General features: G+C 36.3%; 4 protein-coding genes and 1 pseudogene across 6 annotated transcripts; 1 reads left to right on the top strand and 4 right to left on the bottom strand.

Moving 5' to 3' along the window:
- Nucleotides 1-10: 10 nt before the first annotated feature.
- Nucleotides 11-3,279, bottom strand: LOC132200295 (CTP synthase 1-A). Its single transcript, XM_059625652.1, has 12 exons — nt 3,123-3,279; nt 2,687-2,882; nt 2,450-2,620; nt 2,018-2,103; nt 1,663-1,959; nt 1,445-1,599; nt 1,254-1,386; nt 1,102-1,190; nt 743-1,041; nt 581-688; nt 310-528; nt 11-256 (listed from the first exon to the last, which is right to left on the bottom strand). The coding sequence occupies exons 1-12, from the start codon at nt 3,153-3,155 to the stop codon at nt 192-194; spliced, it is 1,851 nt and encodes a 616-aa protein (XP_059481635.1). The 5' UTR covers nt 3,156-3,279; the 3' UTR covers nt 11-191.
- Nucleotides 3,280-3,454: 175 nt separating this feature from the next.
- LOC132200294 (uncharacterized) lies at nt 3,455-6,842 on the bottom strand. The gene is made up of 15 exons (XM_059625651.1): nt 6,617-6,842; nt 6,363-6,509; nt 6,154-6,303; nt 6,007-6,092; nt 5,826-5,953; nt 5,576-5,765; nt 5,419-5,519; nt 5,209-5,366; nt 4,951-5,154; nt 4,789-4,895; nt 4,550-4,717; nt 4,370-4,500; nt 4,197-4,308; nt 3,980-4,138; nt 3,455-3,919 (listed from the first exon to the last, which is right to left on the bottom strand). Exons 1-15 carry the CDS (start codon nt 6,663-6,665, stop codon nt 3,821-3,823), a joined length of 1,989 nt encoding a protein of 662 aa, XP_059481634.1. The 5' UTR covers nt 6,666-6,842; the 3' UTR covers nt 3,455-3,820.
- A 587-nt stretch (nt 6,843-7,429) lies between these two features.
- LOC132199260 (proteasome subunit alpha type-1) lies at nt 7,430-9,237 on the bottom strand. The gene is made up of 7 exons (XM_059623851.1): nt 9,220-9,237; nt 9,056-9,132; nt 8,618-8,677; nt 8,364-8,554; nt 8,150-8,309; nt 7,791-8,000; nt 7,430-7,730 (listed from the first exon to the last, which is right to left on the bottom strand). Exons 2-7 carry the CDS (start codon nt 9,056-9,058, stop codon nt 7,542-7,544), a joined length of 813 nt encoding a protein of 270 aa, XP_059479834.1. The 5' UTR covers nt 9,059-9,132; nt 9,220-9,237; the 3' UTR covers nt 7,430-7,541.
- Nucleotides 9,238-9,467: 230 nt separating this feature from the next.
- LOC132201861 (fumarate hydratase, mitochondrial-like) lies at nt 9,468-12,781 on the top strand (annotated as a pseudogene).
- On the bottom strand, nt 11,882-15,574 carry LOC132199259 (DNA topoisomerase 2-binding protein 1-like). Of its 3 annotated transcripts, none has more exons than XM_059623848.1 (6): nt 15,336-15,574; nt 13,743-14,022; nt 13,231-13,352; nt 12,774-12,869; nt 12,207-12,718; nt 11,882-12,151 (listed from the first exon to the last, which is right to left on the bottom strand). In XM_059623848.1, exons 2-6 carry the CDS (start codon nt 14,005-14,007, stop codon nt 12,007-12,009), a joined length of 1,140 nt encoding a protein of 379 aa, XP_059479831.1. In that variant the 5' UTR covers nt 14,008-14,022; nt 15,336-15,574; the 3' UTR covers nt 11,882-12,006. The 3 variants fall into 3 exon arrangements, with proteins under 3 accessions (XP_059479831.1, XP_059479832.1, XP_059479833.1); XM_059623849.1 differs by having other exon boundaries at nt 13,764-14,022; XM_059623850.1 differs by lacking the exon at nt 15,336-15,574 and having other exon boundaries at nt 12,207-12,713; nt 13,764-13,897.
- Nucleotides 15,575-16,410: the final 836 nt, after the last annotated feature.

Raw genomic sequence — 16,410 nt, 5'->3', positions numbered from 1 at the left:
ATACCATTGGATTTCTACATTCAGAGGTATAGTAAGGTCATTTTTTATTTTCACAACCCATAAAAGATTGCACAGTTTGGAATTGCACATTAAATACATTTCAAAGATTTAAAATTTAGTTCACATGTTGTTGCAATTAAAAAGCCAATAAGGCAACTTATTCATTTAAAAGCAGTTTACGTTGATAAAATTCACTGGCACACGTCTCCGTTGATAGCAATTTTTTGGAAGGTTGAAGTAACTTGAACCTCCTCATCTAGATAGAAAACGATTTCTAGAAACAATTAAAAAGTAAACTAATATATTTACCTGAGAGGCTGTCATCTGATGAGAGTTCTTTGGGAGTGAATCGGCAACCCTTGGCCAAAAAGTGATTCAACTTGCCTACACTAGCAAGAATAAATCCAAGGAATGGTGGCGACGGTTTTAAAGGTCTGGATAAGTACTCAGGATGGAACTGAGTAGCCACATAGTATGGATGACCCTCAAGCTCCATGATTTCCATTCTTTCACCTTCGACATCTCTGCCTGGAAATTCCATAAAAATTACTAAATTCATTATAATCTTCTCCCGACTTACCGACAAACTTCATTCCTGCAGCTTCGATTTCTTTCACAAACTGCGGATTCACTTCATATCTGTGACGATGCCTCTCCTCAACAAATTCTGCGTTTCCATAAAGTGATTCTAAAATATCATGGTTCATAAACATCCAATAAAAAAAATATTACACAAACTCACTCAGAACAGATTTGTCCGAAGTGAATATAGTCTGGCGCTTTCCAAGACGCATAGTTCCTCCCATCTGGCCTTGGTTATGTTCCGGCATGTCGATGACCACTGGGTACTGTGTTTCTGGATTGATTTCAGTCGAGTTGGCATTGTCCCAGTGTAGAACGTTGCGTACAAACTCAATCGTGGCTACTTGCAGGCCAAGACAGATTCCCAGGAATGGCTTTTGAGTTTTGCGGCACCACAAGCATGCCTGGATTTTGCCTTCAATTCCTCTTTTTCCAAAACCACCTGGTACAATCACACCGCTGTAAAAAAAAAACAGGTTTTATTTGCAAACCAGGCAAATCTTACTTCGGACAACTCACTTGCTTTTACAAAGCTGTTGCCAAGCTTCGTGGTACAACACTGGATCTTTGAATTTCGTTTCTTCCTCCAGATTGGCCGCTTCGATATACTAAAAAAAGGGGGGCATTTGGTTGTCACATGATCTATATAATAAATTATCGTTAAATTATACCTTCAGTTTCAACCTGTAGCCCGCTGCAATAGCCGAATGCTGAAGTGCTTTGGTGACCGAGGCATACGAGTCCTCCAGTTGGGTGTACTTTCCAACAAGGGCAATGTTCACCTCTTTCTGGAGATTGTCATTCCTAAATATAACATAATGCATTTTACGATCAATTTTGTATTCGATCAATTTTTAGTTACCTTTCAGCAAGGTCCCTCCACTTCTGCATAAATTTCCTCGGACGAGGCATATCAATGTTCAAATCCAGTCTTTGATTAAAGAAATCAACAATGCCCTGGCTCTCCATCAGAATTGGAACGTGGTAAATGGAGGAGCAATCATGAATGCAAATAACCTAAAAAACCAAACATTTACTTCCACAGTTTCATTAAATGGTTCCAGAATGATAATGATATACCTGCTCTGCAGACACATGACAGAAGTTAGAAATTTTATCCTTGACAGACTGGCCAATGGGCATTTCGCTGCGGCAAACTATGAGGTCAGGGGACAATCCCAGGCCTCTCAACTCCCTGACGCTGGACTGGGTGGGTTTTGTTTTGCTCTCGCCAGTTGAGCGTGGCTGAGGCACCAAAGAAACATGCACACAACAAAAGTTGTTGCGCTTGACCCTAAACTGGAACTGCCGAAAGGCTTCAACGAAGGGCATGCCTTCGATGTCTCCAATTGTTCCTCCAAGCTCAATTAGACAAACCTATTAATAAACAAAAAAAATTGTAAAAAGTTAAAACTAAAATTTATAAACGTTGAACCTCAGGTTCTTTATTCGTTTCGCAGACTGACTGCTGCGCAACACGCTCGACCCATTCTTGAATTGCATCTGTTATATGAGGCACCACTGAAATACGACCATTGATATTATTCGAAGCTGAAGTTACACCATGAACGAAATGAGACAACAGGTCATTAATGCTATTTAAAAAGGAATAACTAGCTGTGTTGAAACAACGCTGGAGGACAAACTAATAAAATTTTCATTTAAACTATCTATGTGCATAATACTTTTACAACTTCTATTATATAAGAGAAAATTTAATTTAACTTTAATATTCTTTAACAAGTTCTGGGAAACCTTGAAATTGCCTTTCCGTTTTCAGAAGAAAGAGAATAGGAAGACTCGAAAGTCCTGAAATTTGGGATCTTATTTCTGTAAAAAATGGCTTGAAAATTTCCATCAAAACAACCTTGAACAGTTTTTCCCAGGTAGTCTCCACGCCGTTCCTTGTTGATTACGTGCTGATAAATCTTTCCTGTGGTAATGTTGTTGTCTCTGTGTAGCGTTATGTCCAAAAAACGCTCATAATTGCCAAGATCGAGATCCACCTCTCCTCCGTCATCCAAAACATAGACTTCTCCTGTTTATTTTTATTAAAATAATTTTTAACAAACCAAATTTATTTTCCAATAAATTGAGTGCAAACCGTGTTCATAGGGCGAGAATGTGCCTGCGTCAATATTGATGTATGGGTCGATCTTGATGGACGTCACGTGGATGCCGCAGTTTTTCAGGATGGTGCCGAAGGAGCTGGTGATGACCCCCTTGCCCACGCCGCTGATCACACCGCCGGTCACAAGGATGTACTTCATTTTCTTGCTGAGGTGCCGGATAAGCAGGTTCTGCGGTCAATGAGAGAAATTCCTGAACGCTAGGGGTTGAGCTGCTGCAACACTCGACCGACGACCTCGATCGAGTCAAGCTTCAAACGGCGCCAAATGTGCAAGCGGCGAAAGGTCATGCACTAAGCTAATAAAAGCAAAGTTTTGTAATGAGCCACACTCTTATTACTTTGGAATCAGTTCAGTTATGTAAAAGTGTTTTCTATTGACACGGGGTGTGCACACGTACATTGAACTTACGGCGGCCTGGGTCGAGAAATGTCTGAAGGGCATCAGTGGCTTCGTATTTGAGGTTGTTATTCGCTCATCCCCTCAGCCTTCAGTGGAAATTTTTGCTCGCACTTGCGGCCAACAAGCTTGCAGCACTTGCTAGAGAAAAAGCATGGGAGCAACATGCGTGCGCATTTCGTCCTACTTACATATCGCCAACTAAAGGAAATTTATACTCTTCTCAGGGTGCAATAATAATGTGCGATTTTTACCGAAAAAGAATAAGAAAAGTAATTCTTGCATCAAGCTAAACAAAAATCCAGTTTTTGCCAAAAATATATAAAAATTGCGTTACATTCTCTTGAAGGTAAAATTTATTTGGTTGCCTACATGGCTCATCCCTGCTCAAATTAAGTGCGCGGAAAGACATGCCTATTATCAGCTACACGCAAGTGAAAAAGACTTATTATCATCAATAATAACTTTAGGTATAAACGAGAGGCACGAGAGCTCAGTGCTCACATTTAAGAACTAAATAAAATTATTAATACATTTTTATACTTTACATTAGTGAAATTTATAAAGTTGTGACAGAAAACATTGGAAAACTTATCGTTCTTTAAAAAGCTAAAACAAAAATTGCTCATATTTCTCAGTTGGGGAAAAAGTTTTAAATCTGATTACATATTCACATTGTTTTTAAAGTTATAACTACAGATCAATAATTTTCAAGTTTCATTAGAGGTTTGCTGGCTTTCTGCATTTCTTGTAAATTCCAGGAGCTCTGCAAAACTCATAAAATTGTTGTTGCAAAATTCCAAGAAATCCTGTCAAGTTTTAATGTAAGAAATTTAATCATACATTATATACTTTTTTTAGGCTTTTACCTCTAATGTCCAGTCATTGCCAGCCTCCTCTTCAGAAAGAAGTCTTTCTATCAGCAAGCCAAAGTATCTCAAAAGCTGAGGCTTTTTCAAAATTGTCTTACTGATAACAGGAATTGCATTCTTTTTGACAACCCTTGTGAGGAGTGATGTTCCTTTGTCCTGCAACGAAAGATAGAAAAGTAATTAAAAGTGAAACAATTTTTCTAATAATACATACAACATCAAATAGAATGTCAAAGAAGCAGAGAAACACCTCATCTAGCATTTCCGCAGACTTATTCATTTCTTTCTTTGCAGCTCTTGGCAGTTTCGGGAGCATGCTCTTGTATCTAAATATTCAAGAAATCACTTAAATAGTCAGCAAATTACAAATGCTTCAATGATACTCACAAGACAATCAATTTTGAACACTGTTCTACCAAGTAAGAAGGCCCACCAATCAAACTACAAAGAAGAACACTTCTGGGTGCTACAGTGTGCAAAGAGAAACTGTGATGCAGTGTGGCCTCTATCCCAAATAGCTGTAAACAATTATTAGTAAAAATTTCTTAATAACCTCAAAGTGCTTACTTCTAAGTAATGTGTAATGGCACTCGGAATCATTCCGCCCGTGTCTGTCAAGCCCCTTGATGCAATGCAGTGATCATAAAATTTCTCAATGACTCCAAAGATCATTTGCAAGGTTTCTTTTGGACTCCACTCAAAATCATCAGCCAGCTTGTCTTCCAACTCACTTAACTTGCATTGGCAGGAATTAAATTCATTATTCAAAATCTATTCTATTAATTTTAAAGTTTGTAATAAAATACCAAGTTTATGGCCAAGTTCCAGAGGGACTCGATGATCAGTTCCTTGTGTCGGAAGGTGGCTGAGGCAAATGCACTTTCTACATGGATTAACAAGTTTTGATACAAATCTATACAAATTTAAATTTATATTTTTTAATATTCCATAGAATTTTGAATAAAAACCTATAGGCCCCTCAAATCTTGGCCATTTCAGCAGCTTCAGAACCAGAGGCAAAAAAATTGGGTTTCGATTGTACTTCAAAAAATTTTGAATGAAATTTGTCACAACAATTGACCCTTCCAAATCAATATCCTGCTTGGTAGCAATGCACTGAAGTAGCTGAGAAATGTCTTCTTTGTACTGAGGGTTGAAGTAGAGATTCTCCACTGTTAAAATCAAAGTTAATAACATAGGTCTGCAGGTTCTAGTTTACAAATTACGGCTTCCAAACATTCTAAGGAGGCAGTAGTTGAATCTAGCGGTCAGTTCGCCGCTATCTTTGAACTTGAGGAAAAAAATTGCTTCTGGAGAAGTGGCCAAGGATAAAACCTGAGCTGGTGTTCTAGCAGTGAGAATGTTGACAGCGACATCATTCAATCTGAAGCCAAGGCAAATTTAAGTTATAGCCTACAATTTAAATATGAAATTACGTTTCGCATTCCAAAAGCTCTTTAACGTTTTCAGTTCTAGCTGCAACATTAGCAGTGTAGCTAATAGTAGGAAGCACTTGCCCTTGCTTTTTACTTCGTCTCTGTAATAAAATTAATACTTATATCAAGAGTAATTTTTTCAATATGAATAAAATACTGCTCGCTGCATAGCCCATCGAATTTGTGCGAAGTTGTAGCCCTCTGGATTGTCTTTTGGTTGATCTGCCCTTGCTGCTGCCCTTTCAAGTTGATCCATCAATGTCTTCTCTCCAGTGGAGCCTTGGAAATTAGAAGTAAATACAGGAATCTGCATCGGAACCTTGTCGGGCCGAATGGATTTGTAAAAGCTGAAAGCAATTTATATTATCAGTTATCTTATAACATAAATATTATTAATGCCAATCAACCTGAGAAGTTGAAAAACAGGTTTTTGGTTGCTACTCTTGCTGCATTCATTCCAAAGCATCTGGGTCCTGAATCTAGTGACCAAGTTCGGTGTTGTCATCAATTCGAGAAATTTGATGAGTTGAAGATTCTGGGTTGAGAAAAAGTGTTAATTATGTTTGAAAATTTTGAATGAACAAATACTAAAGATTTGATTTCAAATACGCCGCAGAAGACATCATAAGACCAGTTAACATCTTCTGGACGGATTAACTCAAATTGGAGAGCACCTATATATATTAAGAAATTATTTTCAAGTTTCTTTATAATTTCAATTGCAATTCAGTTAACCTATAAACCACATCAAGGCAGTTTTTGCAGCATTCCTTGGCAAATCTTTCCAATAACTCATCAACCAAACAAGCAATACTTCCACATCCTTTACTCTAGGTCTTCCTGCTGGGATCAATAAACGGATGATCTTCTGGGTAGCATTGGATGCTGATTTATTGAATAAATAATTTTAATTTTACTGACGAAATTAAAAAATTTACACATACGTAAATTATTCTTTTTGGGATTGCATTTGGCCAAAGCTTTAGCTACACCTAAAAACTCTTCGTCCGATAACCCGTTGAGAAATGCGTGTTGTTCAACAGATTCACAAGCAGGTACAAACACATTGGCAGAATACTTTGATCTGCCAGCTGAAAAATATGGTCATCGTAAATTAGAAATACATACATCATAACATATTTTAACTAGAAAAATTATTCATCTTAAAATTTAAACAAAAATGACTTGTAGAACTTACACGAGTGATTTCTGAGAATCGTTATGAAATTTCTCACGGACAAGTCCATCGTTAAATTCAAATGTTTCCCTTTTTCAGCTTAATAAAAAGAAGATGGACTAATAGACGAAAACAGGTATTGGCCCTGCCTTTGCAGATTTTAAAATCTAACGAAAAATGCAAACAAACACATGAATTCATGTCATAAAGAAATCATAATAAACAAATAACAAAAAAACCGCTGGCGGGAAGCATAGAGGGTAGAGGGGCGGAAAAACTGGTGCGTGATTGGCTAAATCTACCAATCACGTTGTATCATGTTTAAATGGTAGCGCCAAAAGCTAACTTCTTGTTAGGGCAAAAAATTAATCTCCTTGACGTTGCAAAATGAAAACCTCTTCTGTGTTCAATAAAGATACTCTATCCATCTGATCTAGTTTCTTTAATAATAAATGGTTATTTGTTTTTGAAGCGTAATTAATGGAATCAGTTATGTTATGAGTCTCACAGTATTTTTGTATTTTTATGCAGCTATTACGCAATGGTTAAAACCGGTTAAAACTTCAATTTAACTTTCAGCTTTGTGTACTAAAACTAATGAAGAAATTGCAAACTGCTGAATATAGGAAAATAATTGAATATTTGTAAGCGTGACACAATTTTGAAAAATTTATTAATTTTAAGTGGCATTATAGCATAAAAATGTTAATTTTACAACCTTTAATCATTTTCAAAGATAAAAGCAAACCAAAATTACTGCAGCTATTTCTTCCATGACTTTACATAAATGCTTTTGACCTTGATAAGTTTCTAACATTGATATTAAGTTAGATATTTCTTTGCAATACCATTTTTATTTGTTGCAACCAACTTAATAATTGGTAGCGCCAGCAGAGACATTAAAAAAGTACAATCTTATGAATGTAAATTAAATAAATTGCAAATTTTATTCCGTTTCCATGGCTTCTCCCTCAGCAGCTGCGGGCTCTGCCGCTGGAGGCTGGGCAGCTTCGGCAGCTGCTTGAGTTCCGCCACGACGCTCCTCTCCTTCGATAGCTGTTAGGAGTCGTGACATCTCTTCCTCTCCATAGATGGTGAAATCCAAGCCAGCGCCAACCACGCCAATGGAAACATTCTATAAATCAATTCATATTAGTAAATAAATTCACACATCATGGCCAAAATTGGGAAATACCTTAGTGCTAAGATCAACTTCATTGGGCAGAGTGTCCCTCAAAGCTCTCAGACCGTGCTTGACCAGCTCCTCAAGGTCGCAATCAGCAAATTTGTCCAAGTTCTTCTCAAGGTATGTGCGGGCGCTCTGAGACCTGGCTCCAATGGCCATTGCTTTACAGTCAAAGTAGTTCGCCGAAGGGCAGGTTTGGTAAATGTGAGGGCCATTGTCCTAGAAAAAATTAACAAAAATATTGTAGGTTTGTTCCATTTAACAAGTATTCTTTTCAATTGTAAATAAATGTGACAATTAAAATTTTTGTAATTAAAAAAAATTAAAGCTTAAAAAATTATTAGATATGAAGTTTATAATAAAATTACATCAAAGCCAGCCACGAGTAGTCCGACTCCATAGGGCCTGCGGTCATAGCGCTGAGTGCAAACTTGCATCTTGTTGCCAACGTCAGTAATCAATCGAGACACAGGCAGAGCGTCATCGTGAGAATAGCGGTAGTTAAGACACTCAGTGCGCATGTAGCGACTGTAATTAAGAATTTAAGCAAAAATTTCAATGCATATATTTTTATATCCCTGCCTAAGGATCCTAGCATCAGCAGTGAGGCCGGCAATGGACATTCCGATGTGGTTGTCAATTGGAATGATCTTCTTTTGGTGGGCAGACAACTCTGACGAGGCTCTTTTCAGGGCCAAAATCACAGCATGTGTCTTGCTCTTCAGGCCCACAGTGGCCGAGCCCAGTTTAACTGCCTCCATGGCATATTCAACCTTTGGATATAGATTTCAATATTTACTATTAAACTCACGGAGGCTAAAAATTAGTTTATATACCTGATGGAGTCTCCCTTGAGGACTCCACACGGTGACATCGCTATCATACTGGTTACGGAACTGGAAAATTTGACAGGTTCACTTTTCAATGCAACATCTCTATGATAATTAGCATTTAATATCAATGAAAATACATTTCTCGCTAAGATTGAACTAATTTTCTAAAATAAAACAGTTTTATATGAGCAAGGAAAGCGTCCTAGTTTTAGATTTTTTGATTATAAAGCTTAATTTGGACTTGGACCGGCTACGATGACCCGGCAAGTTCTTGATGCATGCGGACTTAAAAGAATCATTGACGAGGTTTTAGCACAAACGGGGGATCGATTTTAATAACTCGATCATCCAAAGTGTGAAAGAAATGCATTAAGTGACCACTAAATTGCTTTCTTAACATTCTTTCCTGAAAATTAAAGATAATTTTCATAAAATTCTTACCATGTTTGATTGACAACAAACTCCAAATTTGCCGATTCAGATCTCGAAGTGGTGTGTGTAGAAGGGAGTAGAACGTTCTAAAAGAATGTTTACAATTTGTGTAATATTCGCAATATTTTGTATCATATGAATTTTTAAAAATGTTTTTTGTTACAGGTTTATACCAGGTTGACTTGTTGCAGCTTAAATTTGATTAAAGCAATCAAAAAAATTAAAAATCTTAAAACCTTTACGTACGCATATAAAAATTTAGTAAAACGTAAAATCTTTCAACTAACAAAAGCACCAAGAGATGGCGTTGAGGTGCATAAGAGTAAAAGAGGCTTGTTGAAAAGAGGGCATAAAAAAAGACGAAAACAAAAACACCACACACACACCGGTGCCGTGGCCGTATTATTTGTAATACAGAAGCATGGATACGTATGCCAAATAAACAAGAGAAGAGAAAGTGAAGCCGGTCTTCGGTGTCTGCAGAGCAGAGCCATCAGCAGTGCGCAGCTGGTCGACAGGGCTCCTGACGGAATCCGGCCACACCTGAGGCTCATGAGGATCGATAGGCCCATAGGTTGAACACTTATAATTAATTTCAATAGAATGATTAACAAATTATTTTGCAGGGTCTTGGCTGCTGTTTTGGCCTTGTGGCTGGTCGATAGCAAGCAGTGCTTCACCAGGTTGTCTGCCCGACTTAGGCTTGCTGGGCCTTTTTGGTGCTGGGGCTGTGATAATGAGAGCATGGCTCGCACATAATTCAACATGTCAGTATCCAGGATGCTCACTCGGAATTAGAGAATTGCACCAGGTGCTCTTTTAAGAGTGAATTATGTAAGTGAATCAATAATTTATCTATTATGCTTTCTGGCTTATTAATATAAAAAAAAAATATATATATATCAAAACAACAATTCACTTAGTTGTGAGTAATTCATTAACAAAAATTAAATTTTATACATTTTACTTTTTTAATGATATGAAGATAATAAATATTTTGTTTCTTTGTGTTTTAAAGATACATACTTATTTTAGTTATTATTCAGTCTTGTGAGTCTTGTGTAGTTTCAGTGGTTCCAAGTTCCAAAATATATATTTCATTCAAATATATGAAATAACTGATTTTCTGATTATAAATTTTTCAAATATCTTTTTCTTATTGATTTTTTCTTTCAAAATTTACAATGATAGATTTGATAATGTGAGTTATTTGATTGAGAGTGCCAACCTGTCTTATCTTTCTCTTGATTGCCTGCACTCTTCGATCCGTGATGATTTATTTTCTTTTTTAACAAATATATTAATCGGGATGTTTGTCCTATCAATTTATAATGTATGTTAAACACGAAGACCTCAAGATACAACCATAAAATGTCATCTCTGTAAAAGCCAGGCTTAAAACTGTTTGCTTTTGAATTATAAAAAGCAAAGTTTGTTTGATTTTATGAATGGATTTTAATCAAAACTGTTTTTAAAATTTAAAAAAAAAAATGTTTTCAGGGGTAAGATAGGTTGAGGGACAATTTTGGCGAGCTGAAGGTCCCTGTGGAGAATTACTATGGTGCTCAAACAGTATGATCTGTGATGAAATTTCCCATTGACGGAGAAACGAAGTCAAAGGGAATGCCTGTGAGTCTTCAATAAATTCTCTCTAAATTTGGATTTAATTTTTTTTTTAAATCAGGTCCCTGTTGTCACCGCAATGGGAATGCTGAAAAAGTCCGCCGCCCTTATCAAAAAGGAGTATGGTTTGGACTTTGGACCCCAAAGTGGCCGACGAAGTCATCAGTGGCAAACTGTACAAGGACCATTAATTTCCCCCTTGTCATCTGGCAGACTGGATCTGGAACCCAGACCAACATGAACACCAATGATGTCATCAGTAATCGTGCCATTGAAATCATGGGTGGAGAACTCGGAAGCAAAAATCCCGTCCACCCCAATGACCACGGACCACGTCAATAAGAGCCAAGTTTGTTGAATTTTTTTAAATATCAATGTGTTATTTATCAAAATCAAAAGTGTTTAAATGTGAACATATTTCCATTTCACGTATTATTCAATTCATTAAATTTTCATTTCAGAGCTCAAACGATACTTTCGCAACTGCTATGCACTTTGCTGTTGCCTTCAAAGTCCAGATCTCTTGCCAGGACTCCTCATTGCATGACTTGCTAGATGCAACAGCAAACGAATTTAAGGACATCTTCAAAATTGGCAGAACCCAACACACAGGTTTTTTTTATCAAATGAGTGTTTAAAAATTGTTCTAACTGATTTTTCAAGGTTGCAACTCCTTTGACATTGGGATAAGAATTCAGCGGCTACTCCCAGAAAATCAAGTTTTGCATGATGTGCGGCATCAACAGAATCAACGCCAGCCTCCCAAGGCTGTACCTCCTGGCTGCTGGCGGCACTGCTGTCGGAACTGGTCTGAATACAAGATTAGGATTTGCTGAGAAGGTTGCTGCTGGCAGAGCTGACCGGTAATTTATTTTTCTCAAATTGTTGATTAGAGTTTTAAAATGTCCTTTCAAAATTGCCCCCAACAAATTTGAAGCATTGATTTGCCACGATGCAATGGTTGTAGTTTTCGGCGCGCTTAACAAAATTGCCTGCAGCTTCATATAACTTGCCTATGCCTTTTTTTATTTAAAAAATGTATATTCTCATGATTTAAAATATTTGAAAATTTAATACTTTTTTGTCGTTCAGGAAAAATGTATGAAATTATTGTCATACATTATTCAGCAAAATTACTGAAAATTTTCAAGCAGTTTTATATTTTAATATAAGGAAGTGTATCCAAAATTATGCTGCAATAATTTTCGCTGTTCACATAATAAATTTATTTCAAATTCTTTGACAACTTTTTTAGTTCTCACAATAAAACTATATTATTATAAGTTTGGGCATTAACTTTAAAAATAAAAATATTTACTTCAGATTTGATGGACATTTTATTCTGGAGGAGCTTTATTGATGAGGTAATAGCTCAGGTATCTGGGGTTGTAGCATGGCACGTTGGACGATTGTAAAGCACTTAAGTCCATATTGACCTTCTTGACATCTAAGAAGCAGTGGGTCACTCCACCGAAGTTCTCACTGGACAAAATTTAAAATCAAATACGAGTTTAAAACAATTTAAATCAAAACTTACTCATAAGGGACAACCTGTCCACCACCAGCAAGAATTATGCGTTCCAAAGCAGCCTTATTATGTAGGGCTCCTAATAATATTGCCTTGAAGTCCTTGAAGGCGCCCTTTTTGTCAGCGGTAGTCTTTCTCCAACGGTAGCAGGCAGCTGCCAACTCTTGGGCCAACGGATCGTCCTTAATTTGAGGCTCCAAGAAACCAGCGGCCTTCGGATTTCCCCATTCGAAATCTTCCTCGGACGTAAACTCCCTGGCTCTGTGTGACTCCAGCAGGTATTCGGGATGAACTACCCAGAGACCAGCTGCAATTGCTCCCAGCATTCTTTCACTTATTCTCGGAGCTTTGGTCACCAGGTGAGTGGCCTCGGGGTCAAAAAATTTGGAATCGGAGATTTTCCCGTCAAGCTTTTGCACAATTCTCCGTATGACGACCAGGTCCTCTTCCTCTGCGACCAGGAAACAGACTTTTGCAGCAGGCTCCTCTTTTTCTTTCTCTTCAAAACTGTGGCTGCTATCCTGTGAAAAAAAAACTTAATAAATTTTTTATTGCCACTTCTTTTTTTTAACTGACTTTAGTTTTGTCAATAGATCCGTCAGTTGACGACCCTGAATGATCACTGGAGCCAGAGCCTCTTTCACTTCCCTCAGCAGAGCCTCTTTCACTTGCCTGAAGATGAAAAAATTTTGTAGATCCATTTCATACAATTTCAGAAAAATTTCTAAGCAGCCGCAAGGAAATTAAGAGAAATTTACTGCTTAAAAATAAAAATAATCAATTTTCATTTTTAAGTCACATGAAATCCGCCGCCTACCTGAATAGAAGAGGTCAAAGCGGAATAATTTAATGCTTAAAAACTAAAAATTAATTTTCCTTTTTAGTCGCATTTGAAATCCGCCGCCTTCCTCAGTGAAGATGAAAAAAATTATGCATATTTTCTGCATGATACAGCAAAATCCCACATCAGGAAGAAACAATAAATTTGCATGTCTTCTATGAGGAATCCTAGCTGATTTAAAAAAATAAATACCATTGATGAGCTGGTGGAAGAGGTGTCGCTAGATTCACTTTCGTCACCTTCAAATTCATCCTCGGCTTGTAAATCTTTTGGCTTTGAGTGCTTGGGTGGATTAGGCGGTTTGGGCCCTAAAACTGTAAGAGTTAATTTTTAATTTTACTATATATTTAAATAAAGTATAAATATGTGATAATGAATCTAAATTGTCTGATCCTCAATATCCAACTAGAGAAACAGACTTTTGTAATTCGATTTTACTCTGTATTCATATTTAAGATTTTGGCTTCAAATTTTGAATAATTCCATGAAAAAAATAGGTTTTGCATTTTGCATTGATTTGTGAAAAAAATTTTACTCAAGAATGGAATTTTTACAAGCAAAATCTGTTTTTGAAACGGCTTTACTTTTTCTGTTCTATTTTACATATCCAAGTTTTAATTCCTTTCAAAGTTCTTCATGAGACCAGAGTTAAAAAGAAGTAAAAATTTGAATTTTTAAAAAAAAAATGTGAAAATTAGGATTACTTTGAGAAAAAAAAATCATACTTGCGGCCACCGCAGCGTGCACATGGCATGTAGGGTTTGAAATATTGATTCTAATTCTGTCTATAGTGTTTTCGACTTTTCCATATCGATGTCCTCCAATTTTGCTCCTCGAGTCAGAACCAAGTAATTTTTTTATAAAATCAGTTGAAAGGACCTCGGTCCATGAAGTAATATTTTCTTGCTGTATCAAGCTGACCAGGCTTTTTACTAGATTCGCCGAATGACAGGCTTTCTTTCTGGGCATGGTCTTGTTCAGGACCTGTTGGTAATAAATTGATAAAAAAATTAGATTTGAAGTAGCAAATGTGTTCAAAGTACTTCTCCTACTCCTAATAGATAAAAGAAAAATGAGTAAAAAAGAAACAATCAGGAAACATTGGGTTATTTGTGGAGTATTTCCTGAATATTCCAGTATATTTGGGGATATATGGCTACAAATATTCCGCAATATTTGGATGTAACATTTTTAAAGCTTCCTAAATATTATTATCCTTATATTTTTGTGGGATATCTGGCAAGCACATAATGATTTTTAGATTGCAGGTCAATGTATGTTTTAAAATATTTGTGAAATATAAATAATTCTTGTTAATTCTGGATTTGTGAATATTTATAGAATATTCATGGTAGAGTGTAGAGTATTTAAAACAATCTTTTTCAAAAATATTTTATTTTATTTTGGCTAATCAGTGCAAAAAAGTTTTTAAACGTAAAATACAAGGAAAATTTACATGTTAAATGTCAGACTGGTGGGCCGGGTAGCAGCGCGCAGGTCAACTGCCTCACATAATAATTATCATTGATAAATTTTTTTAAGCTTTTTAAAACCACAGCCAATAAATTAATTGAAATTGAATTTAAGAAGTTTAATAAACTATTTAATGTTATAATTATTATGTTTATTTTTTGAATACTCAATTTTTCACGACGCGCAGCCTGAACCTGATGCTTCTTCTTTTGCCGTATAAAAATACTCAAAATTATTCTTCAAGTAAAATCTGTAAATGTAAATATAGTAAAAATATTCACAAATATTTTCATGTATTTTCTAATACTAATACTCAATGTTTCCTTACTCTTCAAAAGAATTTTTACACACATGATCGAAATTCAAAATATTTATGGGAGGCCAACCTAGTTTTTCTAACGAAATTCCGACAAAATTACTCTGCAAATTAGACAACGCAGAACGTCAAAAAAAAATTCTTTATCAAAAGTGCACTACAAGAATTTGGTAAATTTCCCTGGAATTTCAACTTTCGGAGACAATTATAAGCACAGAAAAAAAGAGATTTGAAAAAGATTGAAACGAAGTGGGTTAATTGTTTAGAAAAATATTTCATTTCAAGAGGTTCAGATGACATTATTTTTTTTGAAAGAATATGGAAATTTTTGGTATTTTAATTCAAATCATGAATATTTAATTTCAGTTTGCTTGTGCAGGTAGTAAAGAGGATAGATAACATAATTGATTTTTAATGTGAAAATAATTGGTGAATGCGCGCACAATAAAAATCACTGGAATGTACAAGTTCGATTCTTGCACTCAGTTTATTGTTAGGGGTTTCGTACTTGCTTATTGTGATGTGAGAGGTTGATACGAGAAAAGCTGGGGTTGCAGCGGTGCCACGCAAGGTTGATCGGTCAGTTCACAGGGTGCAGCGGGATGAACCTGGGCGGCGAGGAGTCACGCAATTCGCAAGGTGACCTTCTCTCCCCTGGATGGTCTGAAACTTGAAAACTAAAAAAGTACAAAGGCAACTGGCTCAAAAACTGCACGGCGCCAATGAACTTTGCCCTCGGCACCTATGCTGCTGTTATCCGCTGGGTGAATTGCTGATAGAGAGGTGGGAGGTGTGTGTGTGTGTGTCTGCTTAAGAAGTGAAGCTGGTTGCATAAATGCAGGTGCTCATCGGCACACACTCTTTCACACACTTCTTTCTTCATTTTCGCACACGTAAACGCCACGCGAGTGAAATCATGAATAAAGTCACACGCAAAATGTAAAGGTGTTTTAGGGATGAATATATTATTGTATTCCATAATTTTAATTAAATATCCCAATAATTATTCCTTATATATATGTACCCGCTATATTTTTAACTAAATAATATTATTCCAGGCAAATGAACTAAACGAAGTAAAATAATTCAAACGCGCTGGCCAAACAACGTTCCAACCAAAGAGTGCTACCTGGGTGAAAAACAAGAATTTCATTTTTTACCCAATAGTTTACTTTTATACACTTTAAGTGTTTTTATCTTTTTTATCAAATGCTGTGGCCATGCCGCATCAATATTAAAGGGCATTAAAGGGTGCTTCCTGGATGAAAAACATTAATTTAATTTATATTATTTAACCGCTACGTTTTTAGTTCCTTTTAATGTTTATAATCACATTAAAAAACTTAAATTTAACGCGCTGGCCAAACCGCGTTAATAAGGGGAGCTTTCTGAGTGAAAAACCAAGATTCCAGTTTTCAATATTGACTTGGTTGTTCCAGCGCGTTCGATTAAAGTCCTTTAATGCGCCGGAACATTAAAATTTAATAATGATACATACAGCGGTTAAAAAAAATTATAACATGATTATACTCAAATTGGCGCCGATTTGCCCTCTGGTGTCAGACCGGTCAGACCTACGTGAA

This window comes from Neocloeon triangulifer, unplaced genomic scaffold, assembly GCF_031216515.1.
Source record: "Neocloeon triangulifer isolate White Clay Creek 2 clone unplaced genomic scaffold, ASM3121651v1 ptg000014l, whole genome shotgun sequence".
NCBI classification, from domain to species: Eukaryota; Metazoa; Arthropoda; class Insecta; order Ephemeroptera; family Baetidae; genus Neocloeon; species Neocloeon triangulifer.
This window is presented reverse-complemented; position numbering and strand designations above follow the sequence as displayed.